Source organism: Lampetra planeri, chromosome 35, assembly GCF_965212315.1.
Source record: "Lampetra planeri chromosome 35, kcLamPlan1.2.h2, whole genome shotgun sequence".
Lineage (NCBI taxonomy): Eukaryota > Metazoa > Chordata > Hyperoartia > Petromyzontiformes > Petromyzontidae > Lampetra > Lampetra planeri.
Genome location: NC_136141.1, coordinates 7,868,526 through 7,894,295, shown reverse-complemented (window position 1 = coordinate 7,894,295; position 25,770 = coordinate 7,868,526). Strand labels below are relative to the sequence as shown.

At 46.2% G+C, this 25,770-nt stretch overlaps 1 protein-coding gene across 1 annotated transcript; it reads right to left on the bottom strand.

The window, feature by feature from the left end:
* Positions 1-5,849: 5,849 nt before the first annotated feature.
* On the bottom strand, positions 5,850-25,770 carry FDXR (ferredoxin reductase). The gene is made up of 12 exons (XM_078611129.1): positions 25,511-25,770; positions 22,353-22,471; positions 18,628-18,723; positions 16,944-17,066; positions 15,680-15,793; positions 15,369-15,470; positions 13,402-13,509; positions 12,822-12,906; positions 11,399-11,598; positions 10,419-10,590; positions 8,817-8,990; positions 5,850-8,028 (listed from the first exon to the last, which is right to left on the bottom strand). Exons 1-12 carry the CDS (start codon positions 25,584-25,586, stop codon positions 7,898-7,900), a joined length of 1,500 nt encoding a protein of 499 aa, XP_078467255.1. The 5' UTR covers positions 25,587-25,770; the 3' UTR covers positions 5,850-7,897.

Genomic DNA, 25,770 nt, shown 5'->3' with positions numbered 1-25,770 from the left:
AGAAAATTTATATTTTTGGGTTATCCGCCATTTTGGATTATCCGCCGCCCTCCTCCCCGTCATTAGCGCGGATAATCGAGAGACTGCTGCACTTTTCTTTATTCTTGAAAAACAATGCAGCCAAAATTTACCCAATTTAATTCGCGCCCTCAAAAGCCACCCTTAACTGTCTCGCAGAGGGGGGCACCCTTTTAGCTATGAACGTGACGCATTTCAACCCCCCCCCACCCGCCTCTTTGCGTTCCCTCAGAGCCACGAGATGCCAAATATTTCTATATATTATTTTTTACCTCCGTGCAATCATCGACTGGCATTGGACTCATTAAAAGCGCTCCACGAGCAAACGAGTCCCCCACCCACCCTCCCTCTTTGCCTCCCGGGCTTTGCAGTGCCAATTGCTTTCTGTTCCCACCGAGTCATTTAACGCAGCCTCCTACCACCGTTAGGTGCCTGCCCGGCATCCTTGATGGCGTGGTGGTGGGGGGTGGTGGTGGTGGGGGGTGGTGGTGGTGGGGGGCACTTGCTCCCTTCCTCGACAAGTCTCACGACAGAGCACGCGCAGGCGTTTTGTATCTCGGCGTGTGACCTCCCCCCAAGAGTGAGGTGCGTGGCAGTGATTCAATTGCCTCGATCGGTGTCAGGAAGATGGGGGGGGGGGGGGGTCCTCCTGCCTTTAATAAGAAGCCACCGTGCCAGCGTTAAAACGAAGATGACGGGGTGAGTGCGTCCGCGTAAGTTTGTGTTTAAAAGTGTAAAAAAAGAAAGGTTGGAAAATATGCGCAGACGCATGATGAATTGTATTTGTGGATATTTTGCATTGAAAGGAGACGTGTATGTCTGTCAATGTATCGTGACATTTTAGCAATCCAGTATCTCTCGGCTTTGAAACTGACACGTTCAGAATCATACCACCTCATGCTAATATCCACTTCACAGAAGAGGATGTACTTTTGCTAATTTCCTGCAGAATTTACAGGGCAAGCTTTGAAAGTTTACTGGCATTCATGAAGATGAAAGGTTTCGGTGTTAAGAGAATAAATGATTGTGTGTTTAACGACACGTTTATATATATACGCGATCTTACCCAAAAAAACCTGTATTATGGATATTTAATTTCCGTTTATTTAACCCAATTCCGTTTCTGGTTATTGCCGTATATATGGCTTGTCTTTATTTTTGTTCCCCCCACTTCCATACCTGCGCTGAGCTCGTCTTATATTTCTCCTTTTTACCGCAAGTCTTATTTGGAGAGGCTCCGTGATCGCCAACGGGGCTCTCATCTTTGCCAAAAAAACAAAACACTGCCCAGTGGTGAGCACCACAGAGCCAAAGAGGGGTCCAACTACTGCCCGTCATCCTGGAGCTTCACTTTCTGTTATCAGTGGATTCATCGGCTACATTGTTAAGACCGTCAATGCAAGAAACTCTTTATCGGAGTGGTTTCCTACTCGATTCCAGTGTGAACGCAGCACGTCAGAGTACAGCGTGTGATCATTTTACTTGCTTTGCGTCCCTCCTAGTCAGGCCGATTGACTTCTGTCCACTGTTCCCGTCTCGCACCAGCCAGCTTTCATGGCTTTCTTGTCGCCCATTTTGCTCGAGATGATTTTTCACCGCCCCAATCCGGCACATTTTTGGCCTTTTCTATTTTTTTTGTTGAGTTTTGCTTGCGCGTGTAACATCATGTTTGATTTTTTAATGAAATCGGATCCGTTCTAGACGTGTCCAAATCACCAGAGTTGTCTCTTGGATATTCTCCAAGCCGACCGGGTGGTGCTGGGATGAGCGTCGATCACAGACGGCGTGTGGGGCCCTATCTGGTGGGATGACGCTCTTTTGCAGTCATGGCCAGCTTGTAGAAATCTCCTCCGGCGAGGCAGAGTCATCCAACTCGATGAGCTGCAGAACGTTGGCGAACGAAAGCCGGCGGGCAAGTCCGCCGAATCTCCGATTTGCGCGGTTGGCTACGTACGGTGCAAAAGAAGTTCAGCATGCATACATTAATCCGTACATTATCACCACTTGTCCCAGTCATTCTCTTGCTGCTTAATTTTTTTTTACTTTCTGTATTCGAGACACTCATCCATAATAGGTTTTTTTTGGGGTTAGATCGCGTAAATATATAAATGTGTCTTTCAACCCTGCCACCACCCCACACAGCCAATTAGTAAGGTTTGTCACGTAAAGAAAACATGCCGATTCGTTACTAGTTCAGCACACCAGTGTGTCGGATAATAAATCCACGAAGCAATTAGTGGCCGTCCGTTCTTGTCCTTTTGAGATCAAGCTTAAGTCTGGTTTCTAGTCATTTTTTTCCTTTGGGTTGAGTGAAATGTGCTCGCCTCTTTCGGGTCATATATAAGCAGTGTCAGAATTTTCCGAGTAGCCCCACTGTGTGTAGTGTGGCTATTGAAGTCACCCACATGTGTAGGCCTGGTGAGTGGCACAGGTGGTGATGGCCTTCCCTTATTACTGGTAGGAACCTCCTGGTTACACCAGCCCACAGGGGATTATTCTGTCCGTCCGTCCGTCCGTCGTGCAGGGAGGGGCTGGGTGGGGAGGGAGGGGCTGGGTGGGGAGGGTGGGGTTATACTCAACGTTTAACCTACTCACTCCAGCTTGCGCCCGCCCTCACAGTCGGGCATATTTGCGGAATACACCACGCCGCCGTTGACCCTGGCCATTGACCGAGCAACCCAACGTTCCTATCAGCTCCCTCCGCAGAAATGTGTTTGGAGGGCTTACGCACGATGAGCGTCACGTGACCAGCTGTGAGGGTTATTGTCGATGTGCCACCGCTCGTCGTGAAGGTGGAACTTGAAAGCAGAGTCCTTTAGGCCCTGCCTGTTGAAAGCAGTGAGGAGGACATGTTTAGGATGGTAGATTGCAGCACCAAAAGGTGGAACCGTTTATTCTGTAACTCGCCATCGGTGTGCTGTCGTCAATGTGCATCGCCTGTTAGGCGACGATGTCAGTGTTGGTTTCCTTTTGGTCTCACACGGAGGTCTGCAGTCCTTCAATGTTTCGTATGTTCACTCAAAGACCTCATAGGTGCCTGGCACTGAAAATGTCCTTTTTTAGCATGTAGCTCTTCTGATCAAATTTGTATTCGATTTAACAACATCAGTTTCACCTTGATGATGGTATTAGTTGTTAAAAGTTACACAAAACACGTCCCAGGTGGACTGAGATGATACCCATCTCACCCACACCACACGTTACAGTATTAGATGCAATAACCACACTAATATCATTTAATGCTTGATTGGAAAAGCTACATTAAGTTAATCTTCTTGGTTCTTTCGGTAAAGTCACGTAGAAGGGAAGTAATAAAATAATAAAAATAAAACATAATAAATTTTTTTATTATTTTATTACTTCCCTTCTACGTGACTTTACCGAAAGAACCAAGAAGATGAATCCCTGCAGTCACGAAAGCTTTAAATCGAAATCTACATTAAGTTGTAAAATTTGGGGCAAAGCTGCTGTATGTTGAACTTATTTCGCACCGTACATAGCCATCCATGCTAATCAGAGGTGCAGATACGCTTGGCATGACATTTGTGATGGTGATTGTTTTTTTTCTTTCGGGACAATTTGATTTAATTTTACATTTTCTTCATAAATAGCATTGCACATTAAGCTTGTCAAACCAATGTTACTGCTATTGTTAACTCTTATAGAAAAGGCTTAGCATGATGCATTAAATAGAGATGGGATGGATGGGTGGTGAACAGGTTGTGGACAAAACCAGAAAAAGGACCGGTGAGCGAGTGTCTGTGCATAAAATGGACAAGAGTGACAACTGGACAGAATGTGATAGACTAGACTGGATGAATTGGGCAAGGTGATAAAGGCAGACAAATGGGCAGATGAACGGGCACAATGAAGGACAGGACACAGTGACCAAGAAGCCAGCCAGATGGATGGGCAGATATTTTTTTACAGAGGTTTAACACAGCAGCGGACAGCGATGGTCACGTGTACGCACAAAGACAGCAGCAATGTGAACAGATGGACAGGAGGAGACAGACGTTAGATGGCTGAACGCAGGCAGACACGATGCATCATCGGGAGTCGAGTGTGGGTTAAGGTATTTCGATGCACGCGACAGATTAAGCAATAAATACTTGGCGGAGCAGCAGGAAATGGGGCCTCCTCGCAAGTAGCTTGCTGGGTTCTCTGCACGGCATGTGAATGTAAAGCAACGCAATGCAATTTCCGTAGCGGCGTGTTGCCACAGGAGAACCGAAGTATGTTATTGTGCACGCTGGGTACTCTGGTTGTGCTGTATATTTGAGTAATAATGCCTGGATCGGTGCCGTTTGAAACCACAATCTCGCACTAACCTATGCAAGTATTATACGCATATATGCTGAATAAAATGCAAGTTTGGAGGAAAGAGTTTCCCGTTTCTTTCGTATCTGGAGGGTTTAATTTTAAGTTGTCAATGAATTGTGTTTTGTTCACTTGTGGAAATAAAATAAAATAATTTAATATGGCCCTTTATTTTTCCAGGTGAGCATCCAACTCGGTTACGAGTGGTATCTGGGGGGGGGGGGGGGGAAGTGTTTTTACAGTTTCACTTCAAATTAACTTAGATTCAGGTTTGGCCTGACATTAGTATGTTTACACAGCATTGAAGGAAAAATCTAATTGAATAGAAGTTTACCCAAGCTATGAATGTATATGCCTCATTTCACGGAAATAACGCGAACATATTGTAAATTGAAACATTTTTACACGTTGAATTTGCTTACCAGTGACAGGGTTGCTAAGAAGTGGTGGCTACAAAACACTTAATATCATATATTTGTGGATGAAATACACTTGTCATTCCAGGAAAGGCCTATTCACTCTGAAGTCCCTTTTATCAGGAGGGTCCCGGCACCGTTGCTTTTGCAGTGGTTTTGTCCTTTATACGACGTTTTACGATTGCAGTCATATATCTTTCCACAGTCTGTTGCTTTACTCGAGTTTACGGACAATCGTTTATTTTAGAATCAAAACTTCCTGGAATTTTCCCTCCGCTGCCAGCCCCAGCTTGGGCTGGACACCTGCGTAAAAGAGAATCAATCTTTAATCAAGATCCCTTCACATATAAACAACACATTACATCAATAACATTTGAGTTTACTCAAAGCAATAAAATGCATCTTGGGCCTGATTTTAGAAACCACCAACACCTTCCTTTCATCAGATGGTGTTCATGACATGCAACCCCAATCAAAACGTTGACAAGCACGGTGGCACCATGAACACCCTACACGCAGAGATACGCGACTCACAAAACCGGACTGAGAATGCTCAAACTCGAGCCTACGAACCCACACACCTCATCAGCTTCTTCCAGCTTCAAACATTCCTGCAGAGGGAGCTGGTAGGAACGTTGGGTTGTTCGGTCAATGGCCAGGGTCAACGGCAGCGTGGTGTATTCCGCAAATATGCCCGACTAAAAACGGGCACAAGCCGGCGTGAGTAGGTTAAACGTTGAGTTTTATAAGGGCACCACCGGGTGACCAGCTCCTCCCCACCCAGCCCCTCCCTGCACGACGGACGGACAGAATAATCCCCTGTGGGCTGGTGTAACCAGGTTCCTACCAGTATAACATGTCTGTCTCCTGGGATGTTTCGTCAAATTCCCGTGAAATATTTTACATGCAGGAGGGAACTCGAGTAACCCATACTCTACTGCCATCTCCTGTCCACGTTGTGTCCCTGCACTGGAGTATTGCAACAGAACCTGTATCCCCCCCCGCCCCGTGTGGATGCACCAAGCACCCAGGACAAGCAACCATCGTGCTGCGTTTCTGCCATTTATAACAAACAAAATATTCAACAATGAAAAGTGCGATAAAATAATTTTTATTGATCCCCTCTATTTTAGGCACCAAGTTAGAAAACCAACCTGGCAACACGCTATGATTGTGCGGAAGAAGTCCACAAGACTGTTATTTCAACGACCACTACGTTTAAAAGATGATTACTCAGGATTAAAGTAAAACACAGTGCCAAATGTTTTCTTGGCAAACGTGAATGTAGGACACTTTTAAAAAAATACTGCCATCGATATTAAAACTGTCAAGGCTCAGTAGTGGTACGAGGTATTAAGCATTGACACGATTAAACATTAAACAGTGTCACAGTTACACAAATTAAATATACTTAATTCTTAATCTTTGTTTTTTTCGGTAAAGTCACGTAGGTAAAAAATAATAATAAAATAACATAATAAATGAAAATAAATCAATTAAATCACGACGTTTCAGAAGCAACACAAGCTTCCTTCATCAGGTGTAAAAAGGCACAGCAAAATAACTAGTGAGAGTTATTTGTGATGGGACATTAATATACTGTATAGGGTAAGAGGAGGGGGGAGGAGCCAATGAGGACGGGTGCAGGATGGGGGGGGGGGTTTGGGGTGTGGGTGGAGCCAGGAAGGTGAATGTGGTCCTAAAAGACGGCGTCACGGATGGTCCTTTAGGATCACCTTCACCTTTCTGGCTCCTACGGTTATTTTGCTGTGCCTTCTTACACATGATGAAGGAAGCTTGTGTTGCTTCCAAAACGTCGTCATTTAATTGATTTATTTTAATTTATTATTATGTTATTTTTTTTACCTACGTGACTTTACCGGAAAAACCTTAGAGTATGAATTCCTTGCAATCACGAAAGCTTCAAATCTAGAATTAATACTTAATTCTGTTCTCCCATTCACAAGCACTCAAGTACTTTTGCCCTGAACTCAACAGCCACACTTCACTACGACGATTCTTACATTCTCCGGTATAAATATGGCTATATAAACCATTAAAAGGTGGCACCGGGTATGTTCATACCAAAACCTCAGATCATTGGTCCAGCACCACTGAAATCCTGGTTCAAAGTCCCATGTGCAAGCACCTGTGGTAAAAATAGGTTTAGCGGGTGCGATGTTACCCGACGTAGTCAGCGCTATCTGCATGAGAAATATGGGTTCGTACATATTTGGCCAATACCGTCTTTGGGTCTTAATAAGCAGTAGGTATAGTACAAGGCACTTGTCTATGAAGCTGCAAAAGAATGTGCACCACCTTGATTCTGAAAAGCCAGAAGCAATTGTGGGCAGCGTCTTCCATAGGTAATACCTGATGTACATACCAAGGCTACAACATTGTGTCCAAGCTGCTCCATAATGGGATTCACCAATTATAAAAATGGAAAGGCATAATAAAAAAAAAAATGCACATTCAAGAGTGATAAACTGGTCACGATTGTGTTTGTATGTGCAAATAAAAAATACAAACAGCACGATAACACATCTGCAGAGGGATTTTCAGATTTGCACCTTCATCACTTCTCGTTCAGATTCACTTTCCTGCCAATTTGCCCCATCCCATTATGAACATTATACAAAGACCACTGTACACTGCAGTTTGATTTTAAGCATGGCCTGCAGAACCGTGAATACTTTTTTAACTGCTATGGTAAACTAAGTATTCAATACTATATTGAAGCAACCTGCACAGTAGGATAGGGTTCTGTGCCATGTTCCAAAACCTCTTTTTCCACTTTACAACCGAGCCGTGCCAAGCACACCCAGCGCAGCTCAAGAAGAGCCAGGTTGTTTTTCCACTGTGGAACCAGAGTCACGCTGCCGATTTCACAAGCAATAAAAATGCGTAACGTCGGCATCGCACGGAGGCGTACCGAATGATACAAAATGAATTAGCCCTGGCCCTGCTTGACCTCAAGCCAGATTCAGATGCGACTCCAGGGCATCACCGGTTTGAGTTCTGGCTCAGCCTGACATAGCCGGTGGAAAAGCCACCTGTACCACGAGGCCCCCCGTGCTCGCTCGGCTTGCCAACTGAAGAGGGGCACAAGAGACGTCGGGGGGTGGGGATCCAGGCAGTCTTCACTGCACCGCCACGCTCAGCATCTCCTGCACGTCCAGCATCTTCTCGCGAGGCTTCCCCAGGGCGGCCCCGCGCGTCCGCTCCACCGCGTCAATCCTCTCCCATCCGGAGAAACTCACCGTGGCCACCCCTGCACCATACAACCACGGGCAATTCACAATTTGGGTTGATGTACGTGTTAACATGTCAACTCGGTCAACTGTGACTGCGCAAAACAAGGCAACCGCGTAGGCAGGCTTGTGCATTTTTCCTGATACTCTTGATAGACGTTGCCTCTTCTGTCCTGTTTGTGCCCTGGCATTGCCTCAGATTGCTCAAAGGATTAAACCAAGGATTAAACGACATTCAAACATTATTGCGGGCATTTATTGGCGTTTCACTTCTCCTGCAAAGAGATACCGACTGTCACTCCTCGATCTTGTACCAGATCATCTAAAGTGACAATCCTGGTCTCGATTAAAAGCTGCATAGTTATTAAGATAACCAAAATTTATGTACATTTTTCAACATGCTTTGTGTCCGTTAGCCCCAAAAATAACTGTCTCTGTGGAGCTCAAATATTTGTGCACCTGATATTAATTTCTATTGTACAAGCGGGAGCATGGTGTGAGAGCCGGATGAGCCAGTGATGTCACGCATCCCGGGTCATTAAAAAGTTGAATGCCACCCAAAGTGACTAGCCATTCATTCTGTGAGCTCATAGCTTCAACATCTATACTTTTCAAAACTAAATTTAATAATATAATCATTATTCCACCAGCTAATAACCATATCGTATAATTGCTATGAAATTCAACCAAAACCAAATCTGGTGGAAAGTCCTTCACAGTATTGGTAGCTTGGCCAAATAATTCACTTTGTGAAGGCACATTGATATACGTTTTGCCTTGAGGGTGGGGGGGGGGGGCGATGTTGGACCTTTGGAAGCCAGAATCTTGTCGATGGCCTGGAACCCCGGTCGACTGGAATCGGCCCCAAGTTTCCCAGTCGCCAGGTCCTCCAGCACGCTCTGCGCCGTCTCGAAGCCATCATTCATGGTGGTGTTGATGACGCCCTGCGGACCTCGCTTCACCCAGCCGCTGCAGTAGAGCCCTGCGTGCGTGCACGTGTACGCGTGCGTGAACAAAACGCACAGAAACACACCGCACCGTGTGCACAGCGACCACGAGAATTAGAACTCCGAATTGTAATGCGCCCGTAACACGACAGAGCGTAGAATGCCCAATGTATTAATGGCGATTTACAGTCCAATCGGTCTACTGTTGGGTGAAGGCAAATCTTGCATGGAGGTCGTGTGGGTGTTATTTTTTTTAACCGTACTTTACCACGCCGGTCAGTGAGCGTTGGCAGAGTGAGAGGGCCAAGATCACTCACCACTGATGTTAGCCGTGGCCAGGAGTGGAACTCCAGGTCACAGCACAGTGTGCAGACCAATGCACCACCGCTCCTCCCAATCGTCACAGTGCGATGATGATGATTTTATAGTTAGCCAGTTGAGAGAACTGATAGGTGTCTCTTTTTGAAAGGAAGACTTGATTATAATAAGCACTGTAATTAAATGAGTAGTCTTGTTGGTGCACTGGCTACCGAGGTAGCCCACATGGAGTCGACAGTTCGATTCCTGTAGCCGCACAGTAATTTCTCATCTACACATCACCTTTTTAAAGTTCAGAAAATCCTGTAAAGTAGACCATTAAAACACAGCAGTATACCGCTCAAGAAATGTGTGCTTGAGACATCTGCCGAGGCACCTTTACGACAACGTATTGTTGAGTGTTATTTACCTTGATAACAACAAGAGTCCAAGTATTGTTACCAGACACCTCCGAGCCGTCGTATAGACACAAATGTAGCAATATTGGCCCAGGTCACGACCATGACCACCACGAATCCCGAGCCAATCAAGCTGCATGTTTCTCAAGTTTAATAGCAAATATGGACAAATTGTGAAGAATTTAACCTCGCATGAGCAATAATTGTTTTTCTACATTCCCATTGTGTTTAAATGATTCTGCTTTATTGAAAAAATTGCACATTCCATAACTGTAGTAGGTTATTGTTGATTAAGAAACATGTATATATTCTTCTTTTGCACCGTACGTAGCCAACCATGCTAAATCGGAGGTGCAGGGGAAAAACAAACTGAACACAAAAAGCAGTTCTAAAGAAATGAGTTTTCAATCTTGATTTAAAATGTGTATACAGCTCTAGTGGCTTCCTTATACGATGGGCCTTTAAAAACGTGTACGTTATTTTAAAGGTCTATGTGAACAAAGCTGCTTCTGTGTTACAGACCTGAATGCAACTTTCCTTCCAAGGCATTGCACCTTATAATAAACAGAACACAGACAACGGCACTTGTTGCAAGCAACACCACTGCAGGGCAGGGGCAACTGCACGGTTTCGCTTTGCCTCACCCTGCCCAATAATAATTGCAGCACATCTCGTGGCATCTTGAGGGGGGGGGGCGAAGTGGGGGGGGAGCGAAGTGGGGGGGGGGGGTTGGGATGGTTGTGGGACCTGGGTGGGAGAGCACGCGGCCGCGCGTGTTGGGCACCACGGCACGGCGTGGGTCGAAGGGCACGCCAGGAGCCAGCGGGCGGCTGCGGTAGCCGACGCTGCGCAGGACGGCGCCGCACGCCAGCTGCTCCTCCCGCCCGGTGGACGCCGCCACGGCGCCATCGCCCTCTCCCTGGTGGGGGGGGGGGGGGGAGCCCCGGGGGCGAGGTGTATGTGTGTTAATCTTCTTTTTATACCGTATGTAGCCAACCGTGCTAACCACTCATGGATGCGCACGTAAACAGCACGGCGTGCTTACGGATCAACGTTGATTCTCCCTGCGCTCCTCACGACGTGCGCAGTGTTTTCCGCACGTGAAATCGATTATGAAATTATGCAAATCGTGTGCGTATGTTTTGGTGGGGTAAACCAAAACAATTAAACTTTTTATTTTACTCGGTAAAGCCCACGGAGCTACATAGTTATTTTTCCTGAGGCTACCTTGCCACAAATAAGAGCTCAACGAAATGGCTTATCATCGTGTGGAAATGTATAGCCGCCAAATACTCAAAACGCATGTTTATAAATGTATAGGGGTAAACCCAAGGACCTGGAGAAAAAGCCATGCGACCACAGGGAGGGCACGCAAACTTCTAATTTTACAGCAGCGTCAGTCGGGTTTGGACCCACATCCTCCTGTATACCAGGCGAGGTAGTTAACATCTCAACGTGGAGTTTTGGCGCAGAAAGTTGCGCCCCACACGACAAACCCGGCAACCTAGAGTTTTTCTCTGGGTCCTCTGGTTTTTTCCTCCACATGTAGAATCAAAATGTGTTGAGTATTTGGTTTCTATAAATTTCCACATGATTAGCCACTTTGTTGAGCTATCATTTGTGATAGCCAGGTCACTTCTGAAAAAGTGCAATGCAGCTCAGTCGGTCTTACATGGTAAAATAAAAGAAAAACTGTTTAGTTTATCGTTTAGTAGGCAAGGCCTCACCTCCAGCTGGTTCACAGTAAAGCGCACTGCAGCCACGTGAGGGCTGGCCCCCCCGTCTGAGGCCACGATGCTCGTGGGGCTGCGCAGGAAGAGCAGCTCCCACTCGCGGCCGCCCGCCTCCAACGCAGGGTCACGTGACCTCTGCTCCGTCGCTGCCTTGAGCAGCAGCTCAGATAGCCGTTTGCGCGGCCGAGGGAGGCCTGACCCGACAAGAAGACACGCGCGCACGCACACATGTGCACGTTTACACACGCACATACGTACCAAGATAAATATTCCGCATAAAGGAATACATTTTACTTTTGTCTGGTTAGGGACCAGAGCATGGACGAATGTCAAAGCAGACCCTTTATTAAGCACAAAAAAAAGTATTTTACAGTAATCACAAAAAAAAGCACAGTATGAATACTGTACGTGTTTTATAATCACGAAAACTATAAATACTGGAGTATTATACTGTTATCAGCATAATACGACAGTGTTTATAGTATAATCACAGAAAGTAGTACAGTATTAATAACATATAAACACAAATATAAGAGATGCTCACTGAACAACTTCTATTCAAAGACTGAACAAAAAAAATGGCGTGTGGCCCGAACGTCGTGGAAGGTTTGGGATGAAATCGGAGGAAAGAGGAAACCGCGTGGAAATGTGGTTATAGTTGAAAACGGCCGAAAGAGCGAAGCGACGAAAGTCAAGGTATCGCTGTATATAGCCTTGACGAGAATGTTGGGGCAAGTGCAGTTAGCGAGCACCTATCAAGGCCAGCACGGCATAAGAGGGGGGGGGGGGTGGCATGGCCAGAGCCATGCCTGACCGTCTTTTTCTCCCTAGTGCCGATGTTTACACACCACACCAGGTACTTATTGAAAGCCGAATCGACCGAGGGGGGGGGGCCCAAGACCGGTTCAGATAATCGTTACTGGCGTTGGCCGTGAGCAGGAATCGAACGTGGGTTGCCAGGTTCGTAGCGTAATGTGCGAACAACTGTGCCACCGCATACCTAACAAAGACACATGCACACATTCCCAGAGGCGCATGTGTGCACACACAAGGACACAGGCGCAAACACGCACACAACCCAGTACATGCACACCTCGACTTCATATTTAATACAGCAACATGCTCTGTAACCAGACAAGAGTCAATTGAATCAACCTGCCTTTGTCAGGAAAGACCCTGGGAAACGAGGTGAAAGGGACACATGTGGGATTACTCTCCATGTCTAGAGTATACTTCTTCTAAAAATCAAGCCAGCATAAAATAACTAGCCAGTAGAAGCAACCGGCGAACCAGAAGTGTCTGGTTCTGGCTCCATCACCTCAATTCAGCTAAGTTTGTGACAGGTGCCCACTAAAAGCACGTGGCGCAAGTCTAACCTGTCCGTCACCGACAACGCATGCCCGTGTGTGCGTCGTACTGCTAAGCGCGTCTTTAAAGCCGTCAAAGTCGGCAGGATTGATAACGGCTCTTGTATCGGGCAGATGAATCATCTCCCTGAGCTCCTGAAGAAAAGAGAGCAGAAAAAAGACAATCAGTTTGACTTGCAAATGACAACTGCTTGTGACTGCAGCGTCACCTGCCACTTGGTACACGTGGAATTCAGTTGTGAAGCAGTGGCAACGGGTGCAAAGTGGGCGAGTCATTAACTTGGATGACATGATCAATACAAAAAAAATGTGTTTTACTATTCCACTTGTGCGTCAATTAAGCAATCAGGGAAAACTGCAAGCACTCCGCAAGCACAGTAAATCGTTCACAATGACGAACAAATATGTGACGTGTGACTTAAAAAAAAAGCTCTCTTAGGGAACAAAAAAAAAACACGGAAACATGCAGTTTCCAAATGAAATGTAATCAACACTTCAAGATAACCAAACATTACTTTCACAAAAATTATCAATGCATTTAGTTGCATTACGTTACAGCACCCTACCCAGAGTCATACAAGAATTATATTTCTATTTAGAATTGTCTCCATCATATCCCAGCCAAGTTACCTTGATGGTGAAGGCCACTTGCAGAGGTCCCCGACGGCCGGCCAACACTACCCTGCGCACGCGACTTCGAGTGATGGCCTCCAGCGCTGGCTGAGTGATGTCTGTTTTCTGAATAATAAATTACGAGTTTATGGGAGATGCTGGTTCGGATAAATGGCATAAATCGCAGAGCTTTGTATGCTGTGCAGCCCTGCCCTCCCCACTACCCAACCCTCCTCTTGAATGGCCAGGGCGACTCAGCGGTGCTGCCTTGGCTGCCCGGCCTGTCCCTAGGCCTCGTCGTTGTTGTCGTTGGTGCTGGGTCCTGGTAGTCCCCACACTGTGCCTCTGTCTCTTTGCTCGCGTGGATCCCCCCCCGACCAGAGATGCCCTCTCATCCACCCCCCAACCCCCCCTTCTGTTACCCTAAAATACTTTTAATTCCATTTTTGCAAAGGGTCTTGAGGTGCAATTTTATTTAGATGCCATTGAAATTATTGTTGTCCGCAACCAAGATTAACAGTCCGAATAATCAGAATAATGGGCATGAGGATGATGATAATGAAATTATTGTGAATAATGATATTCATGAGGATATGGTCATTGAGTCATGATGGAACTGGTCCATAAGCGGGTTCTCCTTTTGGTCAGATTTTTGGCAAAAATTCCTGATGTTTTCATATATTACCAACAGACAGGCAAATCGCAAAGACTCTGTTTTGGCTGTCAAGATGTATATCTTTGCCCAAAGGTCCCCGTGCTAAAATAACTACCAGATGTTATTGATATCTAATGGCAGTCATAAGCCAGTGCTGTAAGTCATGCCGTCCTTTGGCAAGAGTTGGTCTCTTCAAAGCAATGTCGACGTCCAACAAAAATACGTTCTCATCAATCTCAGGAGGGATATAATGAGCCAAGTTAACCTCTGACCAGGATTTGAACTCGCAACCTTCCGATACTTCTCAATGTTAGCCAGTGCGGGTTGATGAAGAGTTGCGAGGGGTCCCAGGACTGGTTCAAATATCACTTGCCACCAACGTCAAAATTCATTCACCATGGTTCGGGTATAAAACAGTCCTCTGGCATCATAGTGCAGTGGGCTAACCACCACCTCACCGTCTCCACCTATAAGAGATAATACTAGCAGTGAAACATGTGTTGGTGGTGTTGGTGGCAATGTTGGTGGTGTTGCCGGGGATGGTGGCGATGTTGGTGGTGTTTAGGCCTCGGCAAGGTACTAGGTAAAAACAACAACCCCAACTTTACCCTTACCCCATACAAATTACCCGATTACAGGGTAATTACTGGGGTACAACACATGAAAAAGGTTTACAACAGGTCAATGCTAGGTAGAGCGCTCTATTCATATAAAATACTCTCGATGATTACAATTAAAAAAATGGAGGCCAAGGACTGCGCCACGGAGCTTTTAGCGAACGGTACACAAGGTATTTACCGGGTAATACTTCGCGCTACCTTTACCCTACCCTTTACCTTACCCCTTGGCATGTCGACACCTTTACCTTTACCCTTTTACTCGGTAAAAATAGTAAATTACCTTACCGAGGCCTAGTGGTGTTGCCGGGGATGGTGGCGATGTTGGTGGTGTTGCCGGGGGTGATGGTGAACAATGTTGGTGGTGGTGAACAATGTTGGTGGTGATGGTGGTAATGTCAGTAGTAGTGGTGGTGATGGTGATGATGTTGGTGGCGAGGGTGACAATGAGCGGTGGTGGTGACAGTGGCTGTGTATCCCTCTACTACTTCCTGTCCGCATCCTTAAAACCTTCCCCAACCTCGCCCCTCCCTTTCCCTATCACCACTCTTCCTTGCCATCCCTTCCCCTCCCCAACATTCAAACCCCATCCCTTTTCCTCATCAGCGAATACTAATGTACAATTTATCATTCATATAAAGCGCTTTCCAAAATCCTAGATAAGAAAAGATATGGTGATGGTGGTGGCGATGGTGGCAGTAGTGGTGGTTTACCTGCAGCCAGGAGATTGGAGACAGTAAAATGCGAGCAACGTCGAGAGCCACGTTCCCTTGTCCCAGCACAACGACCGTGTCGCAGCTCAGGTCTGGGTTCAGCTGCACCGCGAACGCAGGGAGATTGGGCACCGCCAGTACAGACAAGCAAAAAAAACGAGTCCCATATAAGTGTTAAAATTTTTTCGAAGCACCCTGTATTTAACAAAATAAAAAAACTAAATAAGTCGCCGATTTTGTTCCTCATTCTCCACGACGACGCCAACGATTATTTTGTGCTTAAATTTCCCCCGGCGATGCAGGTGACTCACGTCCTTATTTTGGGGCAGCCCGTTGTACCAGCCCACAAAGTCTCGAGCAGAGTACACTCCATGCAGGTCCTCACCAGGGATACCCAGCGCCCGGTCATCCTCCGCTCCGTAGCTCTAAACACGCCTCAGGCAAGCATCCGTCATTACTTCTAATGCGTCACTTTCTGGCCAGGATGGCTCCTTTACCAGAGGAAGGGGAGGGAAAAAAAACATCGATTGTAAGGTCACAAAGTTCAAATCCCCATCACGTCGACTCGGCCCATACATCTACCAGGGGTAAGATAAAATAATGCACCGAGCGCTACTGATAAATAATTCAGTTTGAGTGTTCTATTTATTTATACCCCAGGACCATACTATTGCTGGTGATATTAATACACAAGGAGCTGTTAATTCTAAATAACCCAATCCCTACAAATGTCCCCGCAGTTCGATGAAGTGAGACAATTCACAGTGCAATTACATTCAAGAATCATGGTGTTGTTAGTTTACATTGTGTTGTGTCTCATTCCTGTCTCGTCCACATTTTGCCTAAATGTAACTTTAACATATTGCATACAATTTACATGAATCAAACAAATGGGTCTCGCATGCACGATTCGTTGCATGTGTAAGGAGTGACTTCCGCGACACGTCGTACAGAGGGTACTACTTTATTTCGCACACGGGCATAACACAGACCAAACTTATCCGTCTTTCTCCGAGTACAACACTTAGATATTAAAGTCTCTCTACTAGCTACACACAGCCGATCACTCGGCGTGGTCCCACCGCCCTCACTCTGCCACGCCGCTGGTTGACGGTGTGACGAGGATGGCGATGGAAACCCCGCAGGAGAGCTTCCACGTGGCCGGACGACGGAGAGAGATGATGGCGAGCAGCGACGCAGTCCGGACCCAAGAATCCACACACGAATCTCGGCCAACCCCGCCTATTTCCTTTGCCCCAGATACCTCTCCCTTCCAGATTGGATGTTGTCTTAGCGGTGCCTGTACCCGTGCTTCCCTTTCCCAGCCAGCAGGTGTCATCATGTCATTACACACATATTAAGCACGCATGAGTCTGCATCATTCCAAGCATACTTGCCATGAGTTGCCTAAACTCGGTTTCAAATTGAGGGGGTCACCATTCAAAAAACAAAACTAACCGAGGAAGGCCTGCATGGAGCTACCAAGAGTGGCGAGAGAACCATCGTCGCAAGCCCGCCCGCACGGTGGCCTGGGCCTTGTTATCCATTATCACGACTCGATAAACGTTTGCTCACCAGCACGATGGCGTGGTACGCGTGCCGCAGCTCCTCCATGGACACGTCGCGTCCGACCGTCACGTTGCCGAGGAAGCGAAACCTCTCTGAGCGAGCGGTTTGCGTGAAGGTGTTGATGACATTCTGCGTGGACGGTGCACAGACGTTGGCACTCCGCTGACGTTTAACCACGCAAAGGCGCCTGCGCCAAACACCGGCTCGGAAACGCGCGATACTGGCAGAACAATGTAACACAAGCTGAACGGTGCACAAAGCATCATAGAGGCTGCAGGTTGGGAATTCAACTGAGAATCAGAAAAAAGCACCATGTGGATCAGAGACATTGTATTCTTAATTCGTTCATATCTCAGTCCGCTTGTCCTGTTGAGGGTCGCGGCGACATTTTATTGAAAATTTCTAATAATAAAAAAATGGGCTTGGGCAAGACAATACTATATCAGGATGATAACCGACAGATGAAGCCAGCCATGGAATGGCAGCCAGATGGGACGAAATATTAGCACAAGATTAAAATAACACCACAGGAACATCAAATAATCACAAACACAATTGTTGGCAGGTGCCGAAAATGCTTTCCAACAAGTAGCCAAGGCTATTAAAATTGTGAGAAAAAGTTAATAATTTCAACCTGAGCCGATGGTTACATGGCGAGTAACAGCTTGGAAACACATGATGAAGTAAAACACAACCTGAAAGCATTTAATATTACATTAAACTAACACAACATTTTTTAAACATTACTATTTACTATAATTAACTATTATTAATCCGTTTCACCACATAAGTGTATGCACTTTCATAATGACATATCTAAAAAACTTTATGATATTGTAACATAACATTATTGTGTATTTTTCTATACAAAAACGTTAACCTTTAGGGATCATTTCCTGCCACTTCCGACTCTTGTCAGAAAACTTTGATGACATCAAACCACCTATTTAAAAGGCCCAAGATTGGAGGGCATTTTCTCGATTCTGGCAATCGGCCGGATGGTGCTGGTTGTAACCACCAGTGAAAAACGTCCGCACCCGATTGTTGTACGTGGTGGCATTGCCCTCCAGCATTACTGCTGTGCTGAAGAAATTATAAATAGGCACGTTTAGTTCAAGTGGTAACCTTATTCTAGGTGTTCAACACAAATTGATGTTTTACTGTGGTGGCAAAGTGACCTAAAAAAAAATCACATGAATCGTTACATTTCATGTCCGTTTGCAGTTATTTGTTTTAACTGGTGTACAGTTTCGATTTAAAGCTTTCGTGACTGCAGGGATTCATCTTATTGGTTCTTTCGGTAAAGTCACGTAGAAGGGAAGTAATAAAATAATAAAAATAAAACATAATAAAATGAAATAAAATTATTTCGTTGAAGGGAAGTAATAAAATAATAAAAATAAAACATAATAAAATGAAATAATTTTATTATGTTTTATTTTTATTATTTTATTACTTCCCTTCTACGTGACTTTACCGAAAGAACCAAGAAGATGGTGTACAGTTATTGGTGCCTGGGATGAGTCCATCAACTCGGTACACTAGAAAAACCTGACAATCACAGGTACCTGTGGATTATAAATCCATCTAATCTCATTAGTTTCTGTCATAGGGAGAGCGAGAGAGAGAGATATACACAACTAGCTAGCGGGTATTTACAAGCCTCGTGATGGCGATGCCATGACCTCACCTTGACTTCGGGGTGATCTGGAGCGACACCAAAACGAACGAGGCCAAACGGGACCGGCAAACGCTCAAACATGTCCACTCGGACAGCCTGCTGATGCTGCACTCGAGCAAACGCACAAACACACACGGGCGCAAGTATGGTTAGCGCCACACGGAGACAACCATAGCTGCATCAGTGATGCTATACGAGCAGTACTCTGTTCAACAGGACACCCAATGCTGATTAGAAATAGAGTTGAAGCCAATCTAAAGGTTTCTGAACATTCCAATGTGGACTGGTGCATGTTATGGAGGGCAAAGAGAGAGTGACCTCTCCACCTTTATAGTGATGGAGAGGTTTTGGTCAAGCAGCACAATATATATATAATTGGCTGAGATTGTAGATGACTTCAACGGAAAACTATATCCGGTTTTCAAAGTTAAAATGTGTTTACCATTTCTGTGGAATGTATCACGGACACGGTTTATCAGGAACCTTCAAATGTACGCAGCAAAATTCTGACCTTCGATGCCAACATTGGCTCGCAGAGCATTATCTACACTGCGACAGTGCTCAGAGACGTAGCAAGGCTGCCTTCAGGCTCCTCTTGACATTTAACTCCTGCGCATGACGGTGATAAGCTGCGTTCAGTTGTCATTTTTACTTGGGTAGTTTTAAGCCGTGGCTGCATGGTGAGGCGAGCAAGGCGTTGTTGCTGCAGCAACACCCCACGGCATCACGAGCAGTTTCGGGGTCAGACCGTGTGAAATGGGGATTTACAGATTTGTACAATTATGCCCTGGAGCATGATTCGGGAATGGCTAAGGCACAGATATGTCCACAATAAGCTGCTAAACCATCACGCAAACCTCCAGCCATCCTCGCAGCGGCTTTTAAGCTAACCATCGAACAAAGACGGTCACTGCAATGCGTGCATTCAGATGCACTTCTGCGGCCGTCTGGAATGCTCTTCCTTCCGTTATTAGGAAGCTATGCACTTTCAAATTTAAACTGAAAAACATTTTTTGAGAACTTATTTTTGTGTTTAGTTTGTGGTCCTTCCCCCACTCCTCCGATTAGCACGCTGGCCATGTATGATGCGAAAGAAGTTCAACGTATATACAAACTAGGGAGCAGAGGAAACTAGCTACAGCTCCAACGCAGCCTGGATCGATTGGTTGTGGCTTAATAGTATGCAGAAAGCCAACGAAGGTCAGTGCACAGAATTATGAAAAGAGAATCAGGCATTCAGTGATAACGTTTTCAGTTTTATATCCTGGGAAGGATCAATTGCAGCTAATCGTTATCCCTCGACGTAGATGAAATGAGGATCACCTGGTAAACTACGCCACCTGATGGAAAGTCAAGGTGGGTTTTCATACCGAGACTGGCCTTCAACATAGAAATGTGGCCGATCCATCACTTGTTTAGGACCACAAATGAAGCAGAGCTCAGCTTAATGTTCATTCAAGTATGCGACACCGCGCCATTTTGGCTGATGTCAATGCATAATTAAGAATATGTAGATTTCGTGACTACAAGGATCCATACTCTTTGGTTCTTTCGGTAAAGTAACGTAGATGAAATATTGTTATATAGCATTGCAGCCTACTTAATGATGGCAAATACAACAATTAAACGCGTTATACGTATCGTGTTGGTCTAAATGTAATTTTGCTACTTTTCAATCGGGGTGATCGTTATTCCGATTGTAATAGCCATGCTGCGTGCTATAAATCTTTCATTACTTTGACTTGGTTGTCAAGCAATGCGCATGCTTTCATTTTATTGTAGGGTCAAGAGTTGACATTGGCAAGCCATCATTGTCATCTCTACAGGGTAATAAAATACGTATCACTTTGTGCAAAGTCGTCAGTGGTTATTATAAATGGTCCCTGCCATGGTAATGTGGAATTGCCACTGGTGGAGATGAGCGCCGCACAATGCCCGTAGGGGCAAAAGACCTTTTTTCAATCCACTGCTGGATGAGTGCCTCCCCACGCCTTGCTGGTTGTGGAGGCCGTTTGACCATACTTCACCCCGGCTGGTCAGTGCGGATTGGTAAAGGCAGGCAGCATAGACGTACAATACAACTGGATACAAACATAACGTGGCCCCACAGCCCCATGACAACCTGTTTGCGCATGCAGCACATGAATATAATTCTGGGGTAAAAATAATTTATTTTCTACTTTTGAGTGCAAATAAAAGGGTGTGCATTGTAAAAATAGTTAACCTAATTTTTTTACTCTTGTAAATGGCGTTTCGAGTCGCGTAAATATTTGAATTATGTCACCCTTATTGGGTCCAACACACGTGAGCACAATGAATGCAAGGGAAAGTGCATAGCAGTTGCAGTCACCGAAACGTACATCATCTTATTCCTAAGCCGCGAGGGACCCACCTCACAACGCTAGAGTAAATCTATCACGTTAATACCTTGAAATCCACTCGCGTGACACGATCACGAGATGCTAGACTAGCGAGCTGGAGTGTTTGTTTGTTTTACAACCACGGCAATAAGAAAGATCGTGACTTGTCGAGTCTCACCATTGTGGTGCAACTATAATTACGACCAGAATTGTAAATTTGCAATCAAATGCACAGTGAACAATGCAAAGTGGTCATATGATTTGGTGATACAGCGCTCGCAGTGGTGCACAAGCGAATACAACAAAAAACTCAACACGTTCGTCAGTAGCAAGAAACGTCGCCTTGTTATATATTTATCCTTGGAAGACGGCGTTATTATTGACAAATGCGAGAGTTTTTGCGAGTAAGAAGTTGAGTCCGGCCGAGCCTCACTCCTCGTGAGGTACGAGAGGGCGTGGGGAAGGCCATTACGAGAAGAAGCCCTCCGCCGAATGGCCTCGCTGGCACCCACAGGAGACATCTACTCGCAACGGGCCGTGCAGCAACAGGATTCCTCAATAAAAGTAATCAACGCGAGAGGAGATGCACCGTATAGTGTAAAGAGATCAAATGTAACATGTTCGTTAAGACAACGAAGATAACGATGATAATTATGAAGTTTGATAAACCTGAAACGCAATACAGTACCATGACCATCATCGGCAAAATTCATGGGCAATTATATAATTTTATACGCGAACCTCAAGTGCGCCGCCGTCACAACAGGAATGTAACACCGTAACACAAGTGCTCACTATAATGCCACTGCAGACCTCGATTTATTTGGATATTTAGCTACATGGGATCAATAAGTACAAGTAAACAGTGCAAAGTAAATAAGGTCAAAAGGTCAGTGGGTAAATATATTGGTGTGGCATTGAGCCCTGTGGGGGTAGGAAGGGGGAGGGGAAAGTGAGGGGAAGCAGCAGGACGGACTAAGGCACGTGCAGTTTATCAACTTTACGAAGAGCGGATAACAAGAAAACATGAACAGAGGGAAAGTTGACCGAGATGCTTTGGACACGTGGCCAGTATGGGCGACGTTAGAAGGAAAGTTGAAACCGTGAAAGTTTATCGAAGGAGAAAGATGGGGGAGATCGAAGAAAACGTGGTGGGTGAGATGTTGTCAACGAGTACATGCAATGGAGATGGATTGAAGACCGTGGCAAGAGGGGAGTTGATACGTGGACCCCACCTAGTGGGACTAATGCTCGAAAGAAGATAAGGAGCAGGTAAGTACTGTTTCAGGAGTTTTTTTCCCCCCATACTCGTGGGACTCGGTGCCACTGGCCACTAATGACGAGCCGCCACCGGCTCTACGATGACCACCTGACCTTCAGCAAGTGCTGCGCCGTGTAGAAGCCAGCAGGGCCACTGCCGACAATGCAGACGTGTAGGTCGGGAGGGTGGACGGCAGATGACGACGCCATAAGCCTGCGCTCGGGCGCCCATGCTGCAAGCAATAAGGTCGATTACACAATGCTCTATATCAGAAGTCAACAACCTGCGGCTCTTTGAGGACTGCTCCGTGACGTTATTCACATGCAACGCAGCACTTGAAATATTTAGTTTTTTTCTACCCAATTCGAAAACATGGCTCTTCTTGATACGTTGGTTGCCGACCCCTGACCAATATGCAATCATTTGAGAATACATTAACATTTTTACATCCTTTCCAGGAAATGTAAAATATTGCAAACGCTTTTATCAGGGAGAGCTCTAAAGAGCCCTTTTTTGAGGGTATTTTCCCTGTTCTTTCATGCTGACCAGGCATCTTTCACCCCATCACACACGACAGTGGTGCACCCATTTATACTGCTGGGTAGACAGACGAGGGGGATATTTAAAGACTTGCACCGCTGTTTCAATTTGCTGCATCAGACCATCGAATTGAATCAATGACCCTCTAGTTTGCAAGTCCACTGGAACTCAACAAATTACACCACAGCAGCTTTCTAATTCAGAAATTAAGATGCCCGTCACCACGCTTGCAAAGATGTATTCGGCAACGTGCAGGTGATTTTAAAATGTGTATTTGGACAATTATGCCGACAGTGGTCTCATTCTTGCCGATTGGTTCTTTAGACTGTCCACTTAACAGCATTACTTTGTCAATTATCCCGCAATGAGAATACTATACTCGTTGGTTCTTTCAGTAAAGTCACGTAGCTAGAAAAATAATAGAAGACGACGTTTCGATCGCAACACAAGCAATCGTCATCAGGTGGGACAACCACAGCAAGAAAAAATTGCTTGTTGCGATCCAAACGTCGTGATCTATTATTTTTCTACCTACATAGCTTTACCAAAAGAACCAAATAATATGGATTCCTGCAAGTCACGAAAGCTTCAAATCAAGAATGAGAATACTATTTGATAGTAGAAAAATGGGCCCCATTGAAGAATGTATTCACACGGACAAATAACACTGTTCAAAAGTTTGCAAAGGGGACCCCCTTCGAGGGTACACTGGTCCAATACCTCAAGTATTCTGGGTAACCACAATGCAAGCCTGCACAGCAGGATTGCAAAATATTTGCAGCACGTTGAATAAACGGCTGGAAAGTGCAACGCACCTAGGCAAACGCATGTTGTGTTACCACCGAGCAATACTGGATTGATGATGCACGTGGCCAAGGTTCACTTGGCAGAAAACACACACTGCACCAGGTACGTGCTGTAGGTCAACAAAGTCCGAGTCGACCTAGGGGTTGGCCACTACCAGAATTTAAACTGGAGACCCCCAGCGAACTTGTACAAAAACTCCTAGGTCGACTGCACCTACAATCTCTGTACTTCAACCTACAGTGTGCAGCATTCAGCTCCATGGCAGCAATGCTTTTTACTGGGGTCCCCCCTGAGATCGACATGGCCTCAAATAACTTGCACTTCTACATTTGGCAATGCCAGATAGAGCAGCCGCTATTCGCAACTTAATGACGGCGACGTCACCACGGCGCTTGTGCCAGGCTAGGTGCAACAATGAGTTCGTCACGTGAAGAACGGAAGGATCGCTGGCAGATCACTGGACAAGAACCCCACGTGCTTATAGACTGGCTGGCTGAGATTACTTTAAAGATGCATAGCTGTCAAACACGTATCAGTGCCCCTAGCTTATAAAGACCAATTCAGACCTTATTGGTCACCCCGTGCCCTTATAAATCTCAACGTTCATCCTACAAAGTCCCATATTGAAACGGCTGTACGCCGTATGAACCTGAAAACTCAATGTCCCTGTACAAGAATACGGATAAACCGTATGGGTTGACACGGTATGTAGATGTGACCATCTGTCCACACCCACTGCACCAACTTGTGATGTATATCCGGACGGCGCTCTGCACGTTGTTGTGAGCGTCGCTCCTCTGCCCTCTTTTTTAAATATACAAACATTTGCCGAGCACCCAAAACGTCAAGCGGCCAACAACAAACTGGACTATGAGAGATGAACGCAATAGATGAGAGTTAAGAAGTTTCTTGAATTGAGTAAGATAGTTAGTATTATAAGAGCTTGAGGAAAGAGGGAAGGGAATTCCAAAATTGAGCAGTACGAGGTAATAAGCAGACACAAGTGTTGTGACCTATAGATTGGCGAGTGGGTGCGTGGGTGGGTGAGTGCGTGGGTGGGTGGGTGAGTGCGTGCGTGAGTGCTGGGATGAGTACGTGAGCGACTTGGCTTAGCGAGTTGTTGTGCCCTGCGGTGTTTGTGGTGATCGAACACAGGATACGTGGAGCAATGAATTAAGTTCACGGGCACAGAAACCACAGCAGTAGCACTAGAAGAGCGATACGGGGTGCGGGGGAGGGGGCAGCCGGTAAACTTGTGCGTGGAGATAATTGTCGAGTGCCCGGTGTCGTTGGAAGGCGACTGGCAGAAAGACAGAGAGACATTGAGACAGGGGAAACATTGCGACAGGAGGGACAAAGATTCCTCATATTGCATTGAACTGATTGTTGGGGCAAGTGCTGTTAACGAGTAGCGACGTCTATGAAGGCCGGAACGGCACACACAGAGGGGGGTGGGTGGCTGCCAACACGCCCGGTCACCTTTGTCTCCCCCAGTGGCGATGTTTACACACCGCACCAGGTACTTATTTGAGGCCGAGTCGACCTAGGGGAGGCTCAGGACCGGTTCAGATAATCATCAGCGGTGTTGGCCGTGAGCAGGAATCGAAAGTGGATCGCCGGGTCCGTAGCGCAGTGCGCTAACCACACAACACTGCCAGACCGCCAACACCAACACCCCACCATTCGCCACTAAGCGACTGCGACATCATCACGGCGACCGTGCCAGGCTAGGTGCACTTAGAAGCCCACGTGAAGTGTCGAAGGCTCGCTGCTAGGAGGCCTCGGGACAGACCCAGCTGGTGCAATGGGTTGGCCGACTGAGATGACCGGTAGATGCACCCACAGAGACATTGAGACAGGGCAAGACACCCACACACACACAGAGAGAGAGACACGCAAACGACAAGGGGACAGCAAAACTCACCGCGGCGGAGCAACTTGGTCATCAGCTGATCGCGCACTCCCCGCAATGCAGCCACGCCGCCACCACACAGTCTCATGGCCACAGGCAATCAACGAGGTTATTCTTTGAGTTTCGCCGCTCTTACAGCGGAATACGTCCTTCGTTGTTGCGGGAGGATGCACTGGCGTCGTTGCGAGCTTTACGAAACAGCTTCTGGTGGTGTGGACGCGGCCAGATCACCGCACGATGCACAACGCACACTGTGTGCCAGGCGACACGCG